General features: G+C 36.0%; 1 protein-coding gene across 2 annotated transcripts in view; it reads left to right on the forward strand.

The window, feature by feature from the left end:
• LOC140153079 (uncharacterized) overlaps positions 1–17,120 on the forward strand; it is a 52,947-nt gene extending 35,827 nt beyond the window's left edge. For both annotated transcript variants that reach the window (XM_072175696.1, XM_072175695.1), the window contains exons 5-14: positions 269–348; positions 630–816; positions 1,374–1,529; positions 9,416–9,481; positions 10,225–10,293; positions 11,073–11,146; positions 12,118–12,215; positions 13,258–13,461; positions 15,176–15,480; positions 16,273–17,120. In XM_072175696.1, the coding sequence (XP_072031797.1) occupies positions 269–348; positions 630–816; positions 1,374–1,529; positions 9,416–9,481; positions 10,225–10,293; positions 11,073–11,146; positions 12,118–12,215; positions 13,258–13,461; positions 15,176–15,480; positions 16,273–17,028 (1,995 nt within the window). In that variant the 3' untranslated portion in view covers positions 17,029–17,120. The remainder of the gene's footprint in view (positions 1–268; positions 349–629; positions 817–1,373; positions 1,530–9,415; positions 9,482–10,224; positions 10,294–11,072; positions 11,147–12,117; positions 12,216–13,257; positions 13,462–15,175; positions 15,481–16,272) is intronic.
• Positions 17,121–25,819: the final 8,699 nt, after the last annotated feature.

The following is a 25,819-nucleotide window of genomic DNA, read 5'->3' on the forward strand; positions in this document are numbered from 1 at the left end:
CTTTGTTTACTAAAGTACATTACAATCGTGTAAAAACCTGAATTTAAAATTTTTGTGAGGGCGTTCTCCTCAGCAAATGTTATGATATGGCTTTAACAATAATTTTAGGCAACTGTAAAATCTGTAGTGCACATGTGTTATAAATTCCATGATTTATCCATACAGTTAGATTTTTGATTTAAACAAACTTTGTAAAACCTATATTTCATTTATATTTTGCTAATATCATTTATTGTACTTTGTTATTTTTTGTTTCATTTTTTTTTAGGGATTGGACAAATCTGGCAAGCCTCTACTCAGTGTCTACTTCAAAGTGCAATTATATGTGGAACATGTTTCCCTTCTCAAGTAAGTTCAAATCTTAACAAATTTATTAACTGTAAAGTAGTAATATTTTTGTGTGTGCACAAAATGTGTCCACAAAAGCTGGTCTCAGTATAACAAATCTGTTCCAATCAAAAGTATGTGTTTTTCGTCCATCATACTAGTTAACAGTAGTGGATGGAAAGACAATGGCTGGCTATGCAGATGCCAACAAAGCTTTACATACTCATAAAATGATATTATAAAATGTATTTCAAAGAAAAGAATGCAAAATATTGATGCTTTTGTTCATGTTTCCCCCACAGAGAGGACCTGACGAGGCACCATTATTACTACCAACTAAAGAATAATGTGCTTTCCGCACCAGTATTATGTCGGGAGGAAGCTTGTTTTGTGCTGGCATCGTATGCACTGCAGGCTGATATGGGTAACTTCTCAGAGGAAAATCACACAGGGCATTACTTCAAACCAAGCAGTTACTTTCCACCTTGGGTAGGTTGTGATTAAAGATGAGCAGGGCATACTTTTTGAATTCCCTGACCCGAACAAATCCGGCAGCTAACTCCCTGAACCCGGACTGTCCATGTCATAATTTGTTTTGGCCGGATTGAAAAATGATCTCATTAAAATTTTCCCAACTGGGAATGACCTGGCAGTATCCATGTTTAATCTGTCCCCAAGATCCTCAACACTTCCTTGACTGGACTGGTATCAAGACCATCTGGATATGTTGATTTGGTATGGGATGCAGAGATGACACTTTTCAGGATTTAGCTTGAATTCCCTTTTTTGTGAGTCCAAATTCCAGCATTTTTTATTTTCAGCCTATATGTGAATGCAGGCTTTTTGGCCTGCATTCACATGCTTTTTCAGGTTTTTCTCATAAATTTCAGGTTTTGAGTGAAACTGAGTGATATATGTGGGGATGCGAATGTTATTTATTTGTGTCCAATTTGAATTTACCTAGTGTATTGTGAACAGACTCGGTAAAAGCAACAATCCAACATATTTGAATGATAAATTCCTTTTGTACATTTTCCAATTTGTAGGTAATCAAGAGACGAGGGGAGGATTATTTTGTGAAGCACGTACCAGCCATGCATCTTGATCAGAAGGGAACCAGTAGGGTGTATGCACAAAAGGCTTTCATCAGGGAAGCATCTAATACTGCTGAACATGCAATGCATTTTTATAGACTTAAAAAGGTAAGGAACTGGTTTAATCAATGTTGAGTTCTTGAAGTCTACACTTTGTTCGTGCTGGTAACCCCCGGGGGGGGGGGGGTACTCAAGTTTGGTTTTGGTAGGGACGTGCCGCTGAGATTTTGGAAGTAGACCCATAAATATACCAATTTTTCAAGAAATTTGGACCCATTGATATACCAAAAGTCAAAATTTTTGGCCGAATTTACCCAAATTTGTCTTAGTTTTTACAAATTTTGAAAATTTTGGCTAGATTAAGGAAAAATTGGGATATATTTCGAAAAAAATTGAGAAAATTTTGAAAAAAGGACCCATTCATATACCAAAATAGGCTTTGAAAAAGGGGTCATTGATATACCAGAAGGCTGAAAATGCTACCCATGTTTGCGCACGTCCCGTATGGTCATTTGTACTGAGTACCCCCGGTAACCCGTTCTTGTTTGCTTGAATGTACTCTCTGTGTAATTTGATACTACGACCAATGAAATATATTCTACACATACAGTTTGTTTGACTTCAAATTGGCGAAAAAATGAATCGTAACATTGTGTAAGCCTATTGATATAGAATGGCGTGCACGCAGGTGGGTGCAGCACTTACTCTACTTGCGCGTTGTGTAATGCATGACTGGCACTCGCTTTTGGGGATTTACGCGAGAGTTAGTTGGGACTTTATTGACGTGCGCAGTGACAAAAACTGAAGAATTTTGATTGATTATAAGGTGAACAGACTGTATGCCACTACCAAACTAGAGATAAATCAAAGTATAATCTAAGACGAATTCAAAAGATATTTTGCGTCACTCAGGGCAAAGGCATGATTGGTTGCTGACCTGTGCAGTACGACTTTTTCTTGACAGGACATCTTTTTAATTCTGTCTCAGATTATGCATGTTATGTATCTGATATGTGTATGTTAACTCACTTATACATTGGTTACAAACATATATCAACTTGTACCCCCTCATTATCACTACAGGTGGTCTGACAGTTCTGTGTGTTCCCTGTTGTGTGCTCCCACAACTTGTACCCCCTCATTATCACTGTAAGTGTCTGATAACACACTTATACATTGGTTACAAACATATATCAACTTGACAGGTGGTCTGATAATACACTTATACATTGGTTACAAACATATATCAACTTGACAGGTGGTCTGATAACACACTTATTGGTGTTATATTCACAGGTGGTCTGACAGTTCTGTGTGTTCCCTGTCGTGTGCTCCCAAGGATTCTCATTGCTGGAGTGGATGGTATGATATCAGATATATTCCCTCCACTTTCAGCACATTCTTTGAGTGAATTTCCTCCGTTCATATCACAAAACACCGCATACCAATGTATAAGAACCGGTATTCCTGGAGGCTGATTTTGTGTTGCATATACTTAACAACTTATCACATGCCATGCATTAATGCAAAAGATATATGCTGTAACAGACACAGTCAATTTTGTCACATACACACATCATAAAATAATTGGTCCTTGTTAACAGATAAGGTAGGCTTTTTGCAAATTTGTAATATTGCTGTTCTTTTATTCATCTGAAGTTGTGCAGGTTATTTCACAATGTTTGTCTTATGCCTGGGCCTTTTGATGTAGATATATGGTTAAAGGCAGCTGTCAGAATATACAACTTTGATGGGTTCATAGGATAGCAGTACCTTGCACTGAAGTGGCTACTAGTGTACACATACCCTGTATATCATATGAAAGCTGAAATAAATTTATTGCACAGTCAACTCGTTTTTCTTGGTTGAGGAGTTAAACTTAAGTTTCTCAAAGGGCAAGAAAACGGACCTTGTGCCAAGAATATAGGCCAGGACCTAGTTAATTTCTATCGATATTATGATACGTTTTAATTAGCAAAATCTGTTTAAGTTTGAAGTCAGTTAATCCTTTTTACCATAATAAAAAAGGCCCTACTTTGCTACTGTGTGTGTGGTGTGCATAAGAAATGAGGATTCGTAACATGAACCCATGGTAAAGTTACAAGGATGAAACATACACATATTTTTCTTATGACTAACTAACAATATAATTGGTAAAAATCTTTGTAAAATTGGCCCCTGATGTGTGTTTATTTCTGGAGAAATGTGGAAACAAGAACCTACAGGGTGAAGAGATGTGCCTCTTCAGGTTTTTATGTGGTTGCTGGTTTATGAAGCACTTCATGTGTTAAGCAGTCACAAAGTCATGGGTTCAATTCGTATTTAAGAAATTATTGTAATTTTCTTTCTTTACCTTTCTTTAACTTTGTTGAAATTGGCAATTTGAAATTAATCGGTAAACATGAGTAGGATTCAATCTTTCGTTAGAGAAGTCCTTTTCAAAGGGCTGAGCTTTCGGACTCTGCCAAGTGCCATCTTCAGAACCAATGAAGATGGCACTCGCTAGAGTTCTGAAAGCTTAGCCCTCTGAAAAGGGTTTCTCTAGGGAAAGATTTAACAAATCCTATCTTTCACAAAATTGGTACACAGATGAATGACAATTCATGAATCTTATAAAACATTTTCAATAATGCAATTTTGGTATAATTTTACTACTCTCTTATAATCCATTAGATATAATAGGTACAAAAACTGGATCAAAGATACATAAAATCATGTTAGTATGATACATGTAGTTTTCAAATCCCATGTTATTACGGGAAAAATTAAGTCAACGATTATGAAGACTGAAATGTGCTACGTGCTGAAAATTGCAATCTCGTTTCTCTTTCTTGGAGTGTATATTATGCCCTTGACACATGGTCTATTAAATCAACTCAAATGTGACTTGATGTTATGACATGCAAGACTTGGCTTAGGTTTAACATATTAAAGGCTCATCTGACTATGCCAACTTAAAGGCACATTTAAAGGTACATTGTACATGTTTATATCATACTTTTGGATTGTGGGAAAAATGTAGTTCACAACATGGCTTTTAGGATAAGTGCTAGGTTTTTTTAAGCATACATGTATGTAGGACTACATGCAGATTTACAACTACATTTATTATTATTTTTGTGGAGTATTAGTAATAAGAATTCTGGTTCAAAGTTTTCAGTGTTAACCCTATCTCTATAAAATTGTACAGAATCTTACAAAGAAAACCATTGTGCATGCATGCATTTCATGTGATGCCATGACGCAATCAGCCTATTAATATATGCAGGGAATCGGCCAGCAGGTAATGGCCCGGCCAGCGAAACCCCTGTGGCTGGTGGCTACAAGTTGGTGATCTTGTGCGGGCACCTGAGGGGTCTAAGGTTCGAATCCTGGGGGTGCCAAGTAACTACTTTGTTTATCTTCTCTCCTTTTATGTTCCTTCTTTCCTTTCCGATAGCCAAAAAGCATGTTTAGCGTTAGGGTTAATATCAGGATATAGGTTAGCAACATAGGACTACTATGAACAAACTTTAATAAGGACTGCTATTTTTGGGATAGCAAGCCTTTATAATGAAGTTCTGGATACATGTACCAGGAGTTTCTAACTGATGTGATAGAACTTGAAGCATAATATGTAGACATGAAAGTTGGCCAAAGTGTACCTTAAAGTCACACACACTTCACCAAGCATATAACTAAAAAAAAAAAAAAAACTCTTATTAACATATAATAATGCTGATTGTTAACGACCAATTATGCCAGTTTTAAAGGTAAATTGGTATGCTCAGTTTCAGGGTGATTGTTAATGATGAACCAGGCCAGTTTGGTTTTAAAAGTAATTGATGTGTTCAGTTTCATTTCTTATTGACTGGATTTTCACCTTGATGTTACCCTTGATTGCATTCACTAGGTTGGGATGTATTGTATATATTTGCTTAACCGTCTCCATGCAGGTGTTGACTACAGATGACAAGTTCCAATTTTTCTTCAAAAATTCAAAAATTTCAGAATTGTAAATTTTCATGATGATATTTGGAATCAGCATGAAAAATGCATCAAAATGAGTACAAGCAAGCCCTGTATTGGTTCAGTGGTTCTTGAGCACACTCTTGATATTTTGAGAAAACATCTCAAAACTTGGGACTTTTCACGTTGAAGACTATAGCCAGTGTGCAAAGCATTAAAATAGTGACAAACATACCATGTACTCTCAAGACTTCGAAGTTGCGATGTAGCCCTGAAAATGTAGCATGTGCAAATTAGTAGTGAGCATCAAATAAAACACTGTTTAAGACCAGAAGTTTCATTTTGAAAAGAGAGCTTACCATTGATTTTGGGATTTGCTTTGATCGGAATTGAAACAGCTTGCCAGCATAAAGTGTTTTTAAACAGTAGGAAAATCACATTGAACATAGCAATTTAGTCATATTGTGATGGCAGATGGTGTCTAGGATATAATGCTTTTCATGGTTAAGTGCAGACAAATCTAATTCTAACACATCTGCAATGAAGCAGAGACACATGATTTTCTGCTAATCAATAAGTGTACATTTTGTAGAGCTCAGAACTCTGATTCATGCATGGAAATGATTCATGCAAATATTGATTATAAGACCCTTCTTAACATTCACACCATATTACAAACTTGATTTCTTTCTTATTTTGCATATGGAACTGTCTAAAAGTATCTTACATGTATCTGTATCACAGGATTATTATTGATTATTATGAAGAAAAACTTGGCCATTTATGGGCTCAGGTAGATGACCAATAACACATACCCAGCCCCTGGTAAATAAACACTTGGTTAATCAGGATCAATCATTGTAAACAGGCATTTCTTTCTTATTCAGTCAAAAACAAACTGTCTTTACCATTTAACAAACCAGCAAAACCAGCAAGTTTAAATGTAATTTTCACCAAAACCTTTTTCAAAATTGATTCAAATCTTGAAATTTGATGTCAAGCAATGTGGTCAAACCGAACATTCTGAAACAATCACAATGCATAATGCATTACTTGTGTTTCCAGAAGCAAACAAATGTCTGAAACAAACATGTTTCAAAACAAAAGGTTTCATTTACCCAATTGTACCTCCTTACATTAGTCAGCATAGTCTATTATGTTGTAGAAACAATACAACCTAATACCCAGGTTTGCGTGACTTTCTCATCCATTAGTGCGTCCAAACAATACACACAGGTGTATCGGTTTCCCTACTTAAACTGCAAAATATATCATGTACTCATTATGGTTGTATTGTGGTCATGATGTGACAATGAAACCCATTACAGGTGAAATGTACTAGGCAACAGACAAACAAATATTTCCTGTAACTTCACAAAAAAACCTGTTGTATAAAACCACAGACGACAAATTACGATATAATAGGTAATGGAGTGATATTTTAAAACTTCACCTTGACTTTTAGGTGACATCTTTGACAATTATTTAATATTTAACTTAGAAAAATTTAGAAAAAAATAAAAATAAAAGATAAATAACTCATCAGCTTGTTGTCAAGTGTTAACTTAAATACTGTTTAGCTGTTGCACAGTAACAAGATTCCTTTTAGACCTGAAATTACCAAGTTTTAGAATACCCAGAACAAAACAATTTAACAAACCAAACATACCAAACTGAAGATTCAATTTGCTCAAATTTCACACAAAGTTTGAAGTTTGTCTAATATTCATGTGATACTAGTGTAGGTTTACTGCATAGACTGTCAAACAAGCTAGTGTCTTCATCATGGGTTATGTTGAATTCCAAAATTGGGCCAGTTTTTGTTGCCATTTTGAATGGGGAGGCACATAACACAAAATAATGATCATATGGGTATGCTCTCCAGAAAGCAGAAAAAATCCATTTTTGGACTGAAAGACCCCTGATTTTGATAATTTCAGCTCTTGGACCCTTTAATTGCTCATTCCGCACATTTCTGTTTTTTCAAGGTGATTTTCAACCAGAAAGCCAAGAAAGACTCTTGATATTTACCATTTGCACCTCCGAAAGACTCCCCTTTACCGGTATGATGTCAGCTTCCAAAGACCCCACCATCTCCAAATTCTGGGGGAACATACCCACCAAAAATTGACGATGTGCCCTCCCCTCGAGCCATCCCTCTGGTTCAGGCGCGTAGCAAGGTGACAAAAAGTGGGGCACCCCAAGTTACACAAAGCTGCAAAAAAGTTCAAAATAGTGCAAAAAAGTGCCAAAATTGCACATAGTGCAAAAAATGGGGTGCCTCGCTGCCAACCTTATACTACTAAACCTTGCTTATAAATACTTTTTTTACTAATAGTAAATAGTAATACGGTACTACCAACATGCACAGCCTGATTTGGGATAAAAACTCTTCAGAAATCGGGCTCTGTTGATTGTTTCTTGATCTAACCTTGGTATCACTATGTCGCTTTTTGTCTTGCAAAAATGCAAATCTGTTATTTTGGGGGAAAAAAGCAATTGTTGTTAGTTTTGTATGTGTGTGGTGAACATTCCATCACATAATTGAATAGCTATAAAATGGAACCAAACATACCTTGTCTAGGTGTTGTTATCTTTGTCCATAAATATGCAAGATATGCACCTGTGGTTTCTAGATATGACTTTTTTTGTTTAAAAATATGAACATTTTAAAGGATTTTTGCACACTTGAAGAATTTGCTATTGATAGAAGTACAATGAAGATAGTAATCTTATCTTTATTGAAGGTACAACAGCTGACAAGCTCTGCTTTCCAAACAGACCATCATGCCAGGCCCAGAACCAGGATTTGGACCTTTTTGGACCAGGGGGCAGATTTTGAAAAATTGGACTTTTTACCAAAATTTGGACCTTTTTTGACCAAAAAGGCATAAAACACCCCAATTTTTCGCTCTCTATGGTCGCAAATGGGTAAAAAAAGGGTACTTTTGGGGCATTTGGGGATGGGGGGGTGGGGTCTGCCCCTCTGGTTATGGGCCTACATCATGCAAATGTTCATATTACATTCCATTGCAACATCATAAATATTTAAAATGTACTCAAAATTTACAGATTATAAACAAAATAGGATCAAGCAACTCGAAATACAACAAAAAAGGTTATCAACAATGGAATTGGTTAAAATACAATATATGCAAGAACAAACTTTTAAACAGGATCTTAGCAAAGTTTTGATTTCCATATTCATGAATGCAGAGTGTTTTGTTGGCTCACTTTTTTAGGGAACAAAGCCCAAAAATACCATTCTGTATTGAAAAATTGTTGTTGCTAGATTGCTTTGACAGAGCAGCAATTTGGAATGGTTGATAAAGGAAACGGTACAAAAGTAGATTGATGACCTGTCAGATTTGAACTTGACCTTTTATGATATTGAAGTATTTTGGTTCTTTTCAGCCAGTGTGTGGTGCTGATTTCGTATTCCCAGTATACAATTTAATAGAAACTACAGATTGCATGAACCAAAGTATAAATATAATAAATTATATAGTAATTTATGTCAGCAGCTTGAATACAGATATCAATTTTGAATAATTTGCTAACCTTGAGTTATTTTTATGGTTGTATCCATTTTTGATGGCATTTGTTAACGAGATTGAAATATTTATTCATCGGCATGTCAAACACAAAACACATGATGATAATTGGTCTGGATAGTATTTGCAAGAAATTTGCTACATGTTAAAGTGTAGATTCATTATATAACAAAGGACCTACACAGGTATTATTGAATCAAGTGCTCATATTCTTTGAGAAAAATGTTTTTGTGGTTGAGTAGTCAGGATCAGTAAACCATAAATTACTATATCTTACATTTTAAAATGATATTTTTCAGGGGGAAGAAGAATTATGCATCACACACTTAAACATGAATTTACAAATGGAAACATGACATGCATACATGTAGGCAGATATACCAGAGTAAAAACTCTGAAATACCTGCTTGTGCAGGGACTATAACAGTTGACAGTTTTGTTAAATTATTTGTGTATTTATTCATAGTGCTTTTGTCTTTTTTTATATTACAGACAAAAACAGAACAGTCACCGTCCATTTGGCTAGGGATATGTACGAAAGGTATTCAGTTATATGAGGTAGGTTTATCAGTCTGCAAAGACACAACAATCATTTCATTAAATGGTAGAGTGATATAATGCAGTGGTTGCATGGGTAATTGAATGGATACATTTACATCAAGTTGGTGATTGAAATAATGTTGAGTGTTGCATGTGCTTGCCACACACGCATATGCAAATTTGTAATTCCATGAAGCAGATTTATACTGTTTGTTCTAAAGTTGTGCCAAATTAAGGGTACACTAGGTATTTTTGGTTGAAACAGCCAAAAAAATTGATTTTCATTATCTAAATCAATATATTATTGAAAAATAACACTTTGATGTTTTGCAAAAGTTCATTCTACAAATCATATACTTTGAAAACTTGCTTTGTTCATTGTTATTTATGAGTTATGTACATTTTACAAAAGTGTTGTTTCAGCCCTCTTTACAACATAATCAAGAACCACAGGACCTACAAAAGTATATCTGTGGTATTTGAATTCTTCTACACACTCGCTAGGAATTATTGTTGTTTTAATGAGTTATGTACATTTTACAAAAGTGTTGTTTCAGCCCTCTTTACAACATAATCAAGAACCACAGGACCTAGTTGATGGTTCACATGACAACATTTGTAAACACTTTATTCTGGCGATTTAATCATGGGTATGAATGAGATGAATTGATTGCAATACAACATTTGTTTGAAATATGAGCTTCTAAATCATCTTATGTATACAATATCTGATTCTTGGTGTTGTTCTTTCTCCTTTCTAGGATTCAGGAGAGGGTAAATACCCACTATGTGAATACTCATGGGGAATCATCAAAAGATTGGTTTTCCAGGTAAGAACTAGCAAATAATGTTAATGAGTTTAACATAGAAATGAGAAATATGCCACAGAGTTGAAAGAATAAGTATACTTATGCAGTATTTAAATTTTCCAACAATGTGTGATGCAAACAGCCTAATCTATTGTATATACACTTTTTGGTTCACAGAAGGAATATTTTATTTGCAAATTTGGTTACTGGGTACAAGACATGAGACTTACATGTATTATTGTAATGTTACTTCCTGTAGTACTTAATTGCAAAATACCCTTTTAAAGACCTGGTGGGGAGGGTACTACTCACAGAGTACAGGCATACAGGGATGTGCCGCTCCAGTGGTAGTGCTTTTCCCGAAAATTCCCTGACATGTGTCTATATTTTGAAGAAAAAAATCTTTAGATATTGGTCTGTTGTTCAAAAATTCCGGTGCTGCAGTGTATGTGTGAAAAACATGTTACTTACTACTTTCAACCTCAAATCCTTAGATATGGTCTCTACTTTCGGAAAATATTTGGATATGGGTCCCTATAGTTGGAAATCCGTAGATATGGGTTCCTGTTTTTAGTAAAATTACACTTGGAAATGGGCAAGGGTTCAGAAGCACAATCCACACATACTTGTCGAAAAATAATTGAAACCAATTATTTAAATGTTTCTGATGGCAAGTAACATTTTGGTTGAGACTGAAGTTGATGGGGAAGGTATTATTAAAAATATGTGGACTAAATTGAAGCATTTAATAGGCCTTAATTAGCTATCGTAACAACTATATCCGTATTCATTACCTATAGAAAAAGAAGTTTGAACTCCAGGTGGAAGGTGCTGAAGGTCGCAAGATCACCTACTACACATCGAGTGAAGCTAAGTAAGTACTTCTTCCAAGAAGAATCTCAGTTCCTTAAAGGAGTATTTTGTGATCCTAGCATACTCTTTTTGTGAAATTTTTCAGTAAATATCCATGAAAAAAGCTTATTCACAAAATTTCAGTTGATTCCAATTTTGTGTTTGCGAGTTATGCATGATTATGTGTATTACATTGTTCCATAGGCCACTATGTTGTGATTTTGTTTTGGTATACTGGAACGTAATTCAAATTTGACGATATTTTTGCTAAACTATCTGCAAGAAATTTTTTTTGTATATAAACATTATGTAGCCAGAGGTTTCCAGTGGTATAAAAATCTTTTTTTTTTGGGGAGTCAAGTGGGGGATGAGGCTGTGGATCATGAAACGTACCTTTAATTATTGAGTAAGAACCCATCCTATTGAATTTAAGACCAATATATTTTCAATGGACATGTGAGTTCATTAAATGTTGATATTTCAGATGGTAATGTGAATATTTGACTAGAAAGAAACAGATTATCAATACAAGTGATTTCCAGAAGATTTTTATTTTTTTTGAAGATGAATTCATCCAATTAAACAACACCGAATGTCTTTAGCATGAATGATACTCAAGCTCTGTCATATTAAAGGAATGCCAACTATGGGAGAAGATGATAAGGCTCTTTAACAATTTATAACTTGTATCTGCTGCTTCATCATTCATATAACCAGACCTTTATCTATTCAGCGTTGAATGTGGCATTCTTTCATGAATTTGTCCGGTTTTGTGTCTTTCCATTATGTTTATATACAGACCTGAAATGTTTCAGCTTTTTATCGGATTTCAGCTTTTTCAGTTGCTCAAATTTACGTACTTTCTTTTATTTCCACCCAATTTGAGCTATTTTACCTCAATTTTATGCTATGTTTCAGCTTTCAGTTTCAAGCCAATTAGTCAAGTAATAATCTAATATTGTATTTATTCATTGTAAATTTATTTTTTTACAGATCCAAGCATTTGCTGAGACTTTGTAAGATGACCCATGCCTTTCAGATGCAGACACAAACTTTGGTTGATAGGGCGAAAAAGAGGGAAAGTGCTGCAGGTAAGATGATCATTGCGATCCATGTTGGTCTGGAGATAATGGATTGATTAGATGATATCATGATTCTGTTATTGAATCTCAATGTTTTAACATGAATGGAGCATAATTATTGAAGATCTCAAAATATATTTCACTTCTGGGAAATCTTAGGCTGGAGCACATCAGAAGATCCTCTACTACAAATTCAGCTGGCTTGTATTTCCAACACTCCATGTCTGTCATCATCAAAAGAGGGCTTGCCGCATTATCCTTGATGCTAATTACTCATCCTACACAGATTCCCTTGATCAGTTGGAACTCCAAACTTTGAATGATAGAAGACTACATCTCTGTACACAGTTTGCTCAAAAATGTGCCAAATCTGATAGGTACTCAGAATGGTTTCCACACAATATGAGGACACACAATATGACCTTTAGAGTAGACAGTGCAATAAGTATCAGGACCCCAGAACCAAAACAAAAAGATATGGGAACAGCTCAATACCCTATCTCACTCATCTACTTCATCTCATCATGTTCATATTCAGCGTGTGTGTTTTAAATGTGATTTTATGACAGCATTTTATCTTGATGTATTCAATTTGTCCCTTATAATTTGGCTGGTCCAATTTATGTGCAATATTTTGTTATTTATTAATTACTGTTTTATTAAATTTAATTCTTTAGTGCATCTGTGGTGTGTGTGGGGTGTGTATGGAGGGCTCATAGTTTGGGTGTGAGTGTATGTAAGGTGGGGGTGGATATGTAGGTGTGTGAGAGCTGTATGAGTGTGAGTGTGAGTGTGAGATTTTGCCTCAACAAGTGCAATTAATTTCTTTGAGTAATTTTATGGTGTTTTTATGTATATTTTATATGTTTTTTATGTCTTTTAATATAAACAATGCAAATGTAATATTTCATGTAATTTGGCCTACGGGCCACAAATTTGAAATAAATTTAATCTGAATCTGATCTGATAATAATCTCCTCATATAGAGGCAATATCAGCTACGTACCCAAATATTAATGGTTCATATTGATCTTGTTTGGTTTACCCACAGATAAGAAGAAGTATCGCGAGTCGTACATCAGTGGCGATGTGTCCTGGTCAGATTTAGACAGCTCAATGACAACGACATCATTCAGCGAGGTATCCAACATGATGGAACTTCAAAGACGTTCAGTTGTCAGCAACGTTAGTTCTGTGACTACATCAGGAATTGTCTCTGATGAGAGACCACCACTGGAAAAGAATTTAAGTGAAGGTATGGATTTATCACTGCAGTAGAAATTCAAAATGAATGAACATAGCCTGATGTAGCGTGACAATTTTTTTTGCGTACACTGCGCGATGTACGCCAGCGTGTAGGGGTGCATGCGTAAGTGAATCCAACCATGCTAACACACTTTTGATTGGTCAGTTTTGTATCTGAGGTCATGCGTTCTTAGTTGTAGTTTGAAATATGCGATATATGACCGTGGCTGGATCGTGTACAGCTGTTGAAAGCTGTGTTCATTCAATTGAAATTTTTACCCCAATATTTATGTGTACAGACGTGTAGCAAGGTGACAAAAAGTGGGGTGCCCAAAGTTACGTGAAACTGCAAAAAAATGTTAAAAAGTGCAAAAAATTGCACAAAGTGTGACTTGCCTGTATGTGTACTGAATAGAATAGAGAATTGAATGTATTGAGTACAAAAACTCATATTCTTCAACTTAGAGGCAAATTTTGAGTGATGGTTTTTAAATGGAAGTAGTTAAATATTACACCTTTTTGCCCAGTGCACAATCAAAGTAGCAATATTAATAGATGTAATATTTTGGGTCTGGCCTATAGCCAGAATCCAAATCAAAAAACACAATTATTAACGTAAACTTAGAATGGCCACATTGCGAAGGCAAGGTAATGGTTCATGCTTGTATTTTAAAGACCGGCGTATCCATCAGGGGTATGAGAGTTCCTCTTTTCAGCTGATTTTCTCATTTTGGGTTGACAAAATTTATGCATTTTCTTTTATTTTCATGCAGCCCATATTTGGTGTTTTTACCCAGACTTTACGCTGTTTTTCAGCATTTTTAGTAGTTTTCCTCTTTTTTGGTCTGTGGCCTTTCACACCCCTGATCCATCTCTCTTTCGAAGCAACTTGGGGCCCAACTCCTCTGTGAATAATGTTGTTGTGGGTGGTCCACCACACACCGACATCGCCTGGCTAATAATTATTTGGTGCAGCAGAGATATATACTAAAATAAATACCCGGGATCGATACACATGAATTGCTATGCACGATTTTGATATCAGACGAAAATCTTCGCATACCGGGGTAGAAAATGATGAATATCTGCCGTAAATGATTTCGTCTCAAGAAACCAGATCTGGTCTCATACACTTGAAAATATGTGTTGAACAGATATGATAGTTGTTAGCTTGCATCTTGAGAAAAGGCTGTGTGTCTTGAACTCAAAATCTGACCAAAATTCTAATTTTATATTGCGTTGGTCCTCTATGGACTACAGCGCGCAGGCTATAGCTGCACTCACTACTCCAGTGGAGGCAGTATGACCATTGACCGCAATGTCGTATACAAGCTTACTCACACAGCGAGAAATCAATTACCCCGGCTATTGTCAGTAGCCTTAGTCAGGTCACTTGGATAATTATGCGTCTCATAAGGTCGGAATAAAATGGCCATGCTTGGCTGTGGATTCAACCTACCATGGCGATTTCTACCATGAAGATATCGGGGCGATGACACTGTGCACCACTCCTCCCACACAACGAGTATGTTTACCTTCCTAGCATAAGCCGGTATCCACCTGGGAAGAAGGAGACAATACAGGTTAAGAGCCTTGTCTAAGGGTACAAGACAATGAATTCACAATCCTCCTCCCGTACCACTAGGCCACTGTGCCCCCATAAACATTTACTTTGCCTTGAGAAAAGAATTAAATGATAATGACATTTTTTTTTGATGTTTCAGTTGAATTTGACATCGATGATCAGCATATGAGTGGCTACACATTAGAATCGACTCTGACCCACAATACAGCTCTCCCTAAGTCACTTTCACAACTCGAAGCGAGGCATTCAAGGCAGTCATCCGGTAAAGATGAGAAGGCTAAGATTGCATCATGGCTTCCTGGTGCATCCGTTGGTGTAACGCCGGCAGCAAATAACCGGCATTCAATGGCTCTGTCGGATGCGTCAAGCTCTCGTGATCCTGCTGGTGGTTGGGGCAATCCTGCTGTCATATGCAGTGACTCAGAATGGGCTTCAGATGATGAGGTGAGCATCCTACCTAACCATATTTCGTCGTCTGCATCACATATCGTTGTATCTCAAAGGCTGCTTTGTGTGATTTTTTTTTATTGTTTTCATCAAATTGTGATGAGAGACACTGTAAATTAACTTTATATATTAATTTTGATATATTATCACAAATTTACAATCTTATATCCATTCATAAAAGAAAGAAGCATGCTGAAATATAAAATAACAAAATGAAATTTATAACAATGATAATAAAATTCACACAAGGCAGCCTTTAGAGATATGACAGTATGTGATGTAGATGACAATTTATGTTTGTTACTGATACTGAGATTTTTAGATGATTCTTTCCAAGAAATTTAACTCCAACCCTTTGGGGTGGTTGGGGTGTGTGGGGGTGTGTGTGTGTGCTATGTGTTGTCCACCCTGTTCCATTCCAGGGAGGGCACCCAGGGTGTGGGATTTTTCTGGGCCAATTTTGGTATATGGATGGGTCATTTTTCAAAATAATCCCAATTTTTTCTGAAAAATAGCTCAATTTTGCCTAACTGTAGAAAATATTTGGCAATTTGCATTCAATTTGACCGAAATATTTTACTTTTTGTAAAGCGATGGGTCCAAAGTTCATGAAAAATTGGTATATAGATTGGTCCACTTTCAAATTATCAGCGGCACATCCCTACCCAAACTAAACTTTGGTACCCCAGGCTGAGGGGTGCATATGTGTGTGTGGGGGTGGGTTTGTACATGATTTTAAACAACAAAGTGAAATTACTATAAATTAACTTTTCTTTTTTTTTCTTTCAGGCTGAGGATGATGATGAAGAGGATGAGAGAGACAGAAAGAGGAAAAATGTCAAAACAAAACATGGTGCCAAGGTGGATGCGAGCAGCACAGATAGCCAGCAGCTAGGCTCGAACCAGCCACCTGCAAAGACACTCATTGATCCCTTGAAATCTATTCAGGCAGAGATTGCAAGTAAAGATGTATGTACCCCACTGTTAAGTGCACTGTGCAACGACCGCTCACTGCTGATGATGCAGCAGTATGAGCACAATACAACTCAGGATAACAACGGCAACGAAGATGATACCGACAGGTGCCACAGCCCCAGCGATCTTGAATCGGGCCACGATTGTCAGACGGCCAGTCAAACAGACTTGAACATTTCACTGACCACTTTGGTCAGTCATAGTTCGTTTGATTCCGACATGCACGGCTCGATTTGCGAAAGGTTACATGCGACAACATCAAGTTTGGTCATCTCAGAGAATGATGGAAGGTACTTAAGTGGTCACTTATCAAAACATCAAACACTGTCAATGCTAAATAATTTACCCGATGCAGAAACTGCTAGACTGCCGTATAATGGTCATTATAATGGTGGCAGTGATGGACGCATTAAATGTCAGACATTACCTAGTAAGATAAATGCTAGTGAGCAAATGTTACTCATGGGTAGAGCGGCTAGTCCGGCAGCAATAAAGGAAGAGTATGTGTCATATTCGGCGCCGAATCTCTCGCCGGATACAGAGATACAAGTGCCAATACCAGGATGCTAGATGTCAGGGTATTTTGTACTGGAATATTTTTTATGTGAATGTAGAAATGAGAAAGGCTAGAAACAAAATGTTTGTCGTAAGGGACTGGCCCCCAATAAACTTCCTGATTTGATAAAATAAAAAATATACTTCTCTTGCAGTTGAAGGCAAATATATACTATGTGAATTATTAGGTAACTTCTTAGCAAGTGGGGCAGCAACATCATCAAAATATGTTTAGGTAATTGCTATTTTTCAGTCCATTACAGCAAACAAAACATTTGTCTTGCCTTGCCTGATAAAAATGGGAGGGTAATTTATAACACTGAAGTCAGTATTCATTTGTATTCAAAAAAAGAAAATGTTATTTAATTATACAATTCAGATGATATTTCCTCAGAAAATACCTAATATCAATTTTATTATTTTAAAGGAGAGAGCATTAAAACTTCTGTGTTTATTTTTCTGATGAAGTTACTCCAGAGAAATGTCATTACAAATTCATGATCTCATGATATTTTTCTTGAGCAACTTCAGCCAAAACATAAACAAATACAGAAGATGGAATGCTATGTCACTTACAGCTATTTTGACATCACACACCAAACTCAAAGTGGCACACAGTATAGGGAGTGTCTGACAGTACATGTATACCAGGGGTATGGACATGCAGCATTTTGTAATCTGTCAATTTGATACTGCTAGACTGAATAGAGATCATAAGGCTGAAGTTTTTACGCCTCAGCCTTCTAATCAGCTGGGTAGTAGATAAGGTGCCCATGCTATATTCGGTGGGGCACGTATTTGAATACTGCATATTGCATAATGAGTTCAGAAAATGGCTGCACCAAACCATTATTTCAGCAAAGGATGCCTCATGTAATATTGAGATATTGCAGAATTATCATTAAATAAGGGCTGAAATCAAAATTCAACTAAAAATTAACTGCTGGTTTTCTCTGGTTATCCATTGTTTAGAACAATAGAAACTGGACAGAACCGACAGTCAACCACAGGTTGAGTTTTGATTTCAGAAGTCAGTGGCTCGTAAGATGATTCTGTATGTAGCTGCTCTGTCTTAAAATAGCAATTTTTAGACCTAATACGCTTAGTTTCACATGGAGTTTGGTAGGGATGTTAGTACCTTTAAGTGGTTGTGCTGATAAACTGCTCTTGTACGATATGAGTGAATATATAATTGCTGGATTAGGTTCATGCACACGATAAACGATTTAATTCTGTTAAAAACGCATCTACATCACTACCAAACTTGAGGTGAAACAAGGTATAGCCAAAGAGATTATAGTGTGTCTCATAGCGCCATTGGATTTCAGTAGTGGCAGCTTTGAATCAATGCGTTCACGTGTCGCCAGTGTACTGACAAATTAAGCCCTTCTACATGTGTGTGTATATACAACTGTCAGTGGGTTTGGGTTAGCATGCACAATTCAAAACTGCCACTGCGAAATCCAACATGGCGTTATTCTCATGTTGAGACGAAACAGACTGTAGTTGGCTTGGGCTATTACAACTTTGATGCACCTACATTATGGCCGGCCATAATGCTGCTTGATTGCATCATCAGTATACTGTCTGTTTGTGAAATGATGTAAACAAAAATGAATTGGTTTGTTACCATGGTTACAGAGAAAGTAATTTACAGCGTTGATTTACACAAGCTTAAATCACATTCAGCACATTGTATAGTATGAAATTACTATTTATTAACCCTAAAAAAACCAACAAAAACAGGTACTCTGCATGTTGGGTTGGATGTTAATGTGTCAGGTCAGTTGTATTAACTTGTATAGAAAGATATTATATATTGGGTGGACTGTTTTATGGGGTTGTATGATGGGTCCCTTTATTAGAGGGTCTGTACATGTTGTTTGAAATGTTTTATTGTACAAAACTCGACTAAAACTGACCACTTGAATATTGAAATGAAACATATTTAGCCAGTTGTGAAAAAATGTATTTGAACTATTATGATAATGTTCCATAGATCCACAAAATATGATAGACGCTGTTCCCCTGGCTGTATGTTGTTGGATTAACAGGACTGCCCCCCCCTCCCCCTTGGTCATCATAACATATATGTTATTGGATTAACAGGAATTAATGGGAAATTAATGTCTTTTATTCCAAACATCTCGGCAATAAATTGTTATGTAATATAGCTTTGCTTTGAGGAGTATTACCGTCAATGCGTAAAACATACTCAGAGTTAGCCCAGTATCAATGCAGTGATGGAAGCCAAAGAAGAACGAAGAGGTTGTGATTTATTACTGCAATGCCTATGTGTAAACCAGTCACAGAGTTACATGGTTTTAAGAGATGGCAAATTCAGTGCTGAGATGTTTGTGAAGTCAGTAGGTTATTCCATTTAAAATCCACATACCCCTGTGGCAAATTTAGCTAAAGTCTTCCAAAGAGGGAATAGTAAGTTTCAAATAGAATAGACAATTGGGTAACATCCATTTAAAATACTCACTCCAGTTGTGAAAGATATGTAAAAACATAATATATACAATGGGAGTTTGGGTTTTAAAATGACTTACTCTGACTAATTACATTAAATATACTCCCCCTGTGGAAGATATTTCCAAAATCTTCCACAGGGATAGTGTGGATTGCAAATAGAATGAGCCTAATACTAATCCAGACTCAGACAGGTAATCATAAAGTACAATAGTCCAAATTCAAGGTACTCATCAGAACAATTGGTTAAAGCTTTCTCTGGTTATTGAAATGGGCATCAGCAAAGTGATATTGGTAGGCTAATGAACCTACTTGATTAGAAGTCAAAAAACATACACTTTATTAAGAGTTTAATAATCCAAACTAAAAATTCAATATAAATAATTGGATTAAAACACAAACCCATATAGTACAACCTATAATTGTTTTTCCGAAAGTTGCACTGATGTCTTTATGTAACTTGCTGTATGAGAGGGAATTACACACATGAAGATAATGACAACAATGGAATGATTCCTTTGATTCGTTAACTTGCACTTGTATTACTAATATAAACTTCACTATGTCGGTTGACCAGTCCTGTTACTGTGCTACATATATTTTAACCAGAGGTGCAGGAATTTTATCAAAGTGATAAACAATGAGAATTTATTGTATTCATATACAATTTATACAGTATGTCTGAGAAATTGGGTTGAAGATGTGTAATGATGTATTTTTTTGTTTGTGTTCAAGAAAAACAATATATGTGTCAAATTTTTAGACAATTCAACCCTAATACATGTCCTCCCAAAGAGAGTTTGAGTAATTACCTATCTGCAACCAGCAAAGTTAAAGCATATTTTGCTTGTGTTTGTAGACAAGCACGTTAGTGGCTGAAGATAGATGGTTTATTCTGTCAAACTCTCTTTGAGAATATCAATGTCTAATGTGTGATATTGCATACTTGTGTAAGCCTGTGTCCTTGTAGAAATTAATGAATTTATGACTTTGATATCCATTTTAATGTTATTTTACCTCGTATATACCTGAAATTTGATTGAAAACATGTCATATAAGGTTTTGTAACATTTTTTAAACTGTGGCATGCAAAATGAAATTTCTTTTATGGTGTACACACCTTTTATATTTATACATGGTGTTCCAATGGTGTACAGGTCTTTTAATAGGAGTTTTTTAAAAGCAGCCCCAGAGAAATGTACCTTTCAAAGCTGTTTTCTCACAATTATTTTGTCTTTTTGTAAACTGTGTGGTCAAGAAAACCCATGGTTTTGTGCTGATAATGAGTAAAAACAGCATTACATTTAGATAAAATCATACTGTTCAAAACAATTTGAAAGTTACAAGTTGATATAATGTGGTAAGCTGTCTAGGACATTTTGTATTTCTGTAGTATTGTGGCTCTACCATTTTTCACCCTGATGTGGCAGTGACTTCAGTGCACATTTCGGTGGGCGCAGCCTCAAATCACTAACGTTTGTTTAAAGAGCTGGTGTACACACACACGCTTAAAAGTTGCCGCATTGATGTGCATGCGAAACAGCTGCCGCAACACGTTGACGTCACTTGCCACAACAAGGTGGAAAATGGTATAATTCAGTGATTCAACAAATTTTTTTTGCATGCCAAGATGTTCAGGTGCCAAATATGAATTTTTATCCTTAAAATAAAGAACTGTTTTCTACCTGTGTATATTATTATACCACCGATGTGCAGCTACATGTTTGGGAAAGTGTTTATAGTTATTGTGAATTATTCTTGATATATCACAAGTCTTGTGATGGACTGCATTTGTTAAATCCTTACCAAAAATACAACCAAAAATATTTCGTCAATATACCTGATGTAGTGGTCATATCTTCTTTGCATACAGTATCTTGAGCTCCTTTTTGCATACTTCATCAGTTGTGTGTGTTCTTTAATGGTATGTTTCTTACATCATCTTTAATTCCTCTTTTGGTCTCATTAACATGTAGTTGCAAATTATGTATGCAACCATAAGTAACACTTAAGTTCAGTCTTTGGGCTGGTCCCAAAATAAGACCGATAATTGTTTTTTATGCATTTCTTTTCAAATATCAACATTCACCAGATATATTATTAAATTGAGTCAGTCTTCCAGTTTCAATATTGTATTGCCAAATCACCCACCAAAAAAAAGAAAGTAAAAACCAAAGGACATTCATTAGCTTCCATTCCTTTCCCATTTCTTGATTAATTTGGGACTAAGTAGCTACGAGACACAAGTGAATTCAGAACAGCCTGAATCAAATCGAACTTGGTTGTCTATTAAGTCATTTCCCGTAATCATGATAATGCATCAAACATGATTGGAATTGGGAGTAAATGTTCAGTGTTTCTCTCTAGCTTATATCGAGGGGTCAGTTAAAGACGTAACTCCATTTTGGCCATTCTGAAAAAAGTTTAAAGTTTAAAGTTAATGGTCCACATTGACTTATGGAGTTAAGTCAATGTTTCACTGGCCATTGATTTCAATTGGGTGCTAAATGGAGTTACCTCTATGTGTTTATTGAAAAGTGCTCATGTTTCTGAAAATTTTGCTATCGAAATCTCCATTCTCCAAAAAAATGGAGTTACGTCTTTGTGTCACTGATCCCTCGATATGTCAAAAACCTTCATAGGTGCTCAGTTATATCCTTTACAAATCATGCTTCATATTTAAAAGTGTGTGTAATTTATAGCATGTTGTGGAGTACTTTCATACATTTAATAGTTCAATTTATAACATACATGTACTTCATGAAATACTATAGCATGTATGGTAAAGGGTGCAAATACATGTGTAATGATGCTGATCACAATTATATTTTAATCTTGTTGAACAAGGATGAATATATAGAATTGCAGATTCATACGTAGTGGTAATAACAATGAAAATTATTAATTTAAACTTCAACACTACTTATTTATTTCGCTTACCGGAAGCGCTTTCGAGGAACTTCCTCGTCATCAGCCGATGTTGTTAGCTCTGATGTTTTCTGTGTGGGACAACCTGATCAAACCCAGCGGCACCAGGGCAGGAAACTTCCGACCGGTGGCGTCATCAAGTGTGATGTCACCTGATCAGGTTGGTCTCTAGCCGTTTCCAAGAAAACATCAGAGCTAACAACATCGGCTGATGACGAGGAAGTTCTCAAAAGCGCTCCCGTAAGCTTAAATAAACAAGTAGTGTTGAAGTTTAAATTAATAATTTTCAAGGATGAATATGTTTTTCATCCATGGGTACTAGCCTGAACTATAACTTGGTATTTGAGGTTAACAGAATGATCCCAATTTATTCTTTTCCTTGACTTGACCAAGTTTCATCCTTAATCAGAACCTGGGATCTCTCTGTATCTAATCAATGCTCTAACAAATAGAGCTAACATTGTAATCACCACTTTTTCTTCCATGATCAACTTAAAGGATTTCTGAGTGGCCCTAGGATGGATTGGTGGGTCGAAATGAGTGGCCCTAGGGTGGGTTGGTGGGTGAAACTGAGTGGCCCTAGGGTGGGTTGGTGGGTGAAACTGAGTGGCCCTAGGGTGGGTTGGTGGGTGAAACTGAGTGGCCCTAGGGTGGGTTGGTGGGTGAAACTGAGTGGCCCTGGGATTTGGGTGGTGGGAGGGCCTGATTGGAGACATTATTCATGTCGTATCTTACAATATTATTAGTTCACCTTTTCGGTAAATCCCGTAAACCATTTCGTTTTCGTCCCTGATGTTGTCACCTGATATCACACTGATGTGCACATTGTTGGCAAACATCATTACTGCGCAGCGATATGCACATCTGCATGACGACGTCAGTGGTCTAAATGCAAAAGCTTATGCCGAATGAATGGTGAACTGATTCCAATGGATTTTCCTTGTGGTGCCTCAAGTCCCTTTGATGAGAATTTTTATAATTATATATAACATGTACTAAGCACTGTGTATTCATATCATAACTATATTTGGAGGGGAAAAGTTATTAACAAATGTGTACATCCATATCAAAACGATGCACTTGTCGGCTGCTACATGTGTCTCTTTTTACAGAATAGCAAAGAATAGATACCAGACTCATCCCAAGTGGCAATCACTTCAAATCATCACAAAGTCACATGGTTTAGGAATTTTCTATGCACATGGTTTAGGAATGTTCTCTGTATTCCTGAACCATGTAACTGATTTGAAATGACCTCCACTTGAGATGAGCCTGGTATTTATTCCAAGTTATTATGTAAAAAAAGACACATGTAGTAGCAGCTGAAAAGTGCATCGTTTTGATATGGATGTATACAAATTCTATCAATATTAGCGAAGCAGAAATTTAAAGCAGCTTGAATTTGGAATGAGTTTTTAACCAAGTCAAACTTAATAGAAGAGTTTAACTTCAACGCTACACTATTTTTCACTCACCTGGAACGTTTTCACTAGTTCGACTTGCGTCTTCAGCAGATGGTGATGCTGTGATGATATCTTGTCTACAAGCTTGTTTGAGATTTTAAATTCTGCTTTGTTGTTGTATAAATCAAATCAACCATTCTGTTCATTGTTTAACAATGTATTTACTATATAAATATATTATATTATATAACCAATTTATTTATATATAATGTTTTGATACCAATACTTTTGTGGTCAGTTCACCTGTTATAATAAACAATATTGACCTCATGTTATATTGGCAGTATTTCATAATTAATGTACATGTGTTTATCACTGTTGTTATGATAACATTTTTTTTCAATGGTCTATGTTTGCATTTTATATGTGCTTAAATGTTCTAAACATTGCAAATACATTGTATGTTATATGGTGTTATTGTTCATATTATAAATGATATTATGATACCATTATCAATAAACATTGAAAACTTTTAATATTTTTAGTCTGTGTGCTTTTTTATTAGTGACTTATCCAGATGGGTGTGTAAAAGGCAAATGGGATGGCAGAAGCCATATTTGTCCCATTTTAATAAAAAACTGCAGAGTTCTCTTGATATCAATACATTGATCTTTAAGGGGACTTGATCTTTTGTGCGTAATTATAGAGGGCCAGGGGATTCACTCTATCATTAAAAAAATTATTTGAAGAAGTCAAAGAGCCCTGGGAATAAAAACTGTAGTGTAATTCACGCCAGATACAATTTCTTTATACGACAAAAATTAATTTTTGTAATCGATCAAAAAACAAACGTTTTATATCAATTTTAAATTTAGCCTGAATCCGTAAATATAGTACCTCTCGCCCTTTTTTAGGTCAAGGCTATTTTTACCATATGCAGCGAACCATTGTTGACGCTATTTCACATACATGTACGAAACATTCTAGATAAATGTTGATTTCGAATGATAATGTCATGAAGTCGTAAATTTTAAGGTCAAATTCCTAAACCAAAACAAAACATTGCGACGCAGATAATTCCCGACTTACATAATTTCATCATCACATCAGTGTCTTTATTATTTGTTTGAAACCTTTCCCAAGCGTTAGGTGCTATTTATGCATAAAGCGGCTAATCTATGTTTACAAAGCGTGTCTTATTTTAGTAAACAAAAGGCTAAAGATGGCATTATGAGATTTATCTTTTATCATTACACTCATCCGCTCAACTGCCACGGTGGCCGAGCGGTAAAGCGCTAGACGTGTAATCGAAGGAAGTTTAGAATCGCTGGTTCGAGTCCCAACGAAGCCTGTGGAAACTTTTTTTTTTCTTCAAAATTCATGATCGCATTCGAAATGAGTCACTTGTCGGTAAATCATGTATCGTATCCTTAAAGAAACTGAGGAAGCCAATAATCACAGTGACATTTATATATCTTATCTTGGGTTCTTGATTTAAGGCCAATAATGTGTTTTGGGCATTTTCTTCCTCCCAAGCAAAATCATGCAACTGTGGCGGAAGTAACACGTTAGGCCCTTTAATAGAATCCATGCAATTCATCTTGTCAGCTTGATTTGTCGCAATTGATATTTGAGTGCAAACACCACCAGGTCATGCCCCCCTCTGTCCTGCCTTAAACATTTCAATAGATACAGTCCTGGAGATGAGGCAATTAAATCATCACAGGACATGAAAGGAAGGCTATACAGGATGTTCTACTGAAAAGGGTCTTAATTTTCAGCACTTTGGTATAAGGATAGGTCCTGTTCTGTGTGAAAATTGGTAGATGGGATATAGTTTTCAAAATGTTCTCAGGTTTGTTGAGCCAAAATTTCTGAAAACATTTAACTTACGAAAAATTTGTCAAATTTGGTCAAAAATCTGGGCCTCAGGATAGACAGTTCCTATTTTTGATGACAATTGGTATAAATATGGGCAGGGCTGTCAACTGACCCATTGA

Source organism: Amphiura filiformis, chromosome 5 (assembly GCF_039555335.1).
Source record: "Amphiura filiformis chromosome 5, Afil_fr2py, whole genome shotgun sequence".
Taxonomy (NCBI): Eukaryota; Metazoa; Echinodermata; class Ophiuroidea; order Amphilepidida; family Amphiuridae; genus Amphiura; species Amphiura filiformis.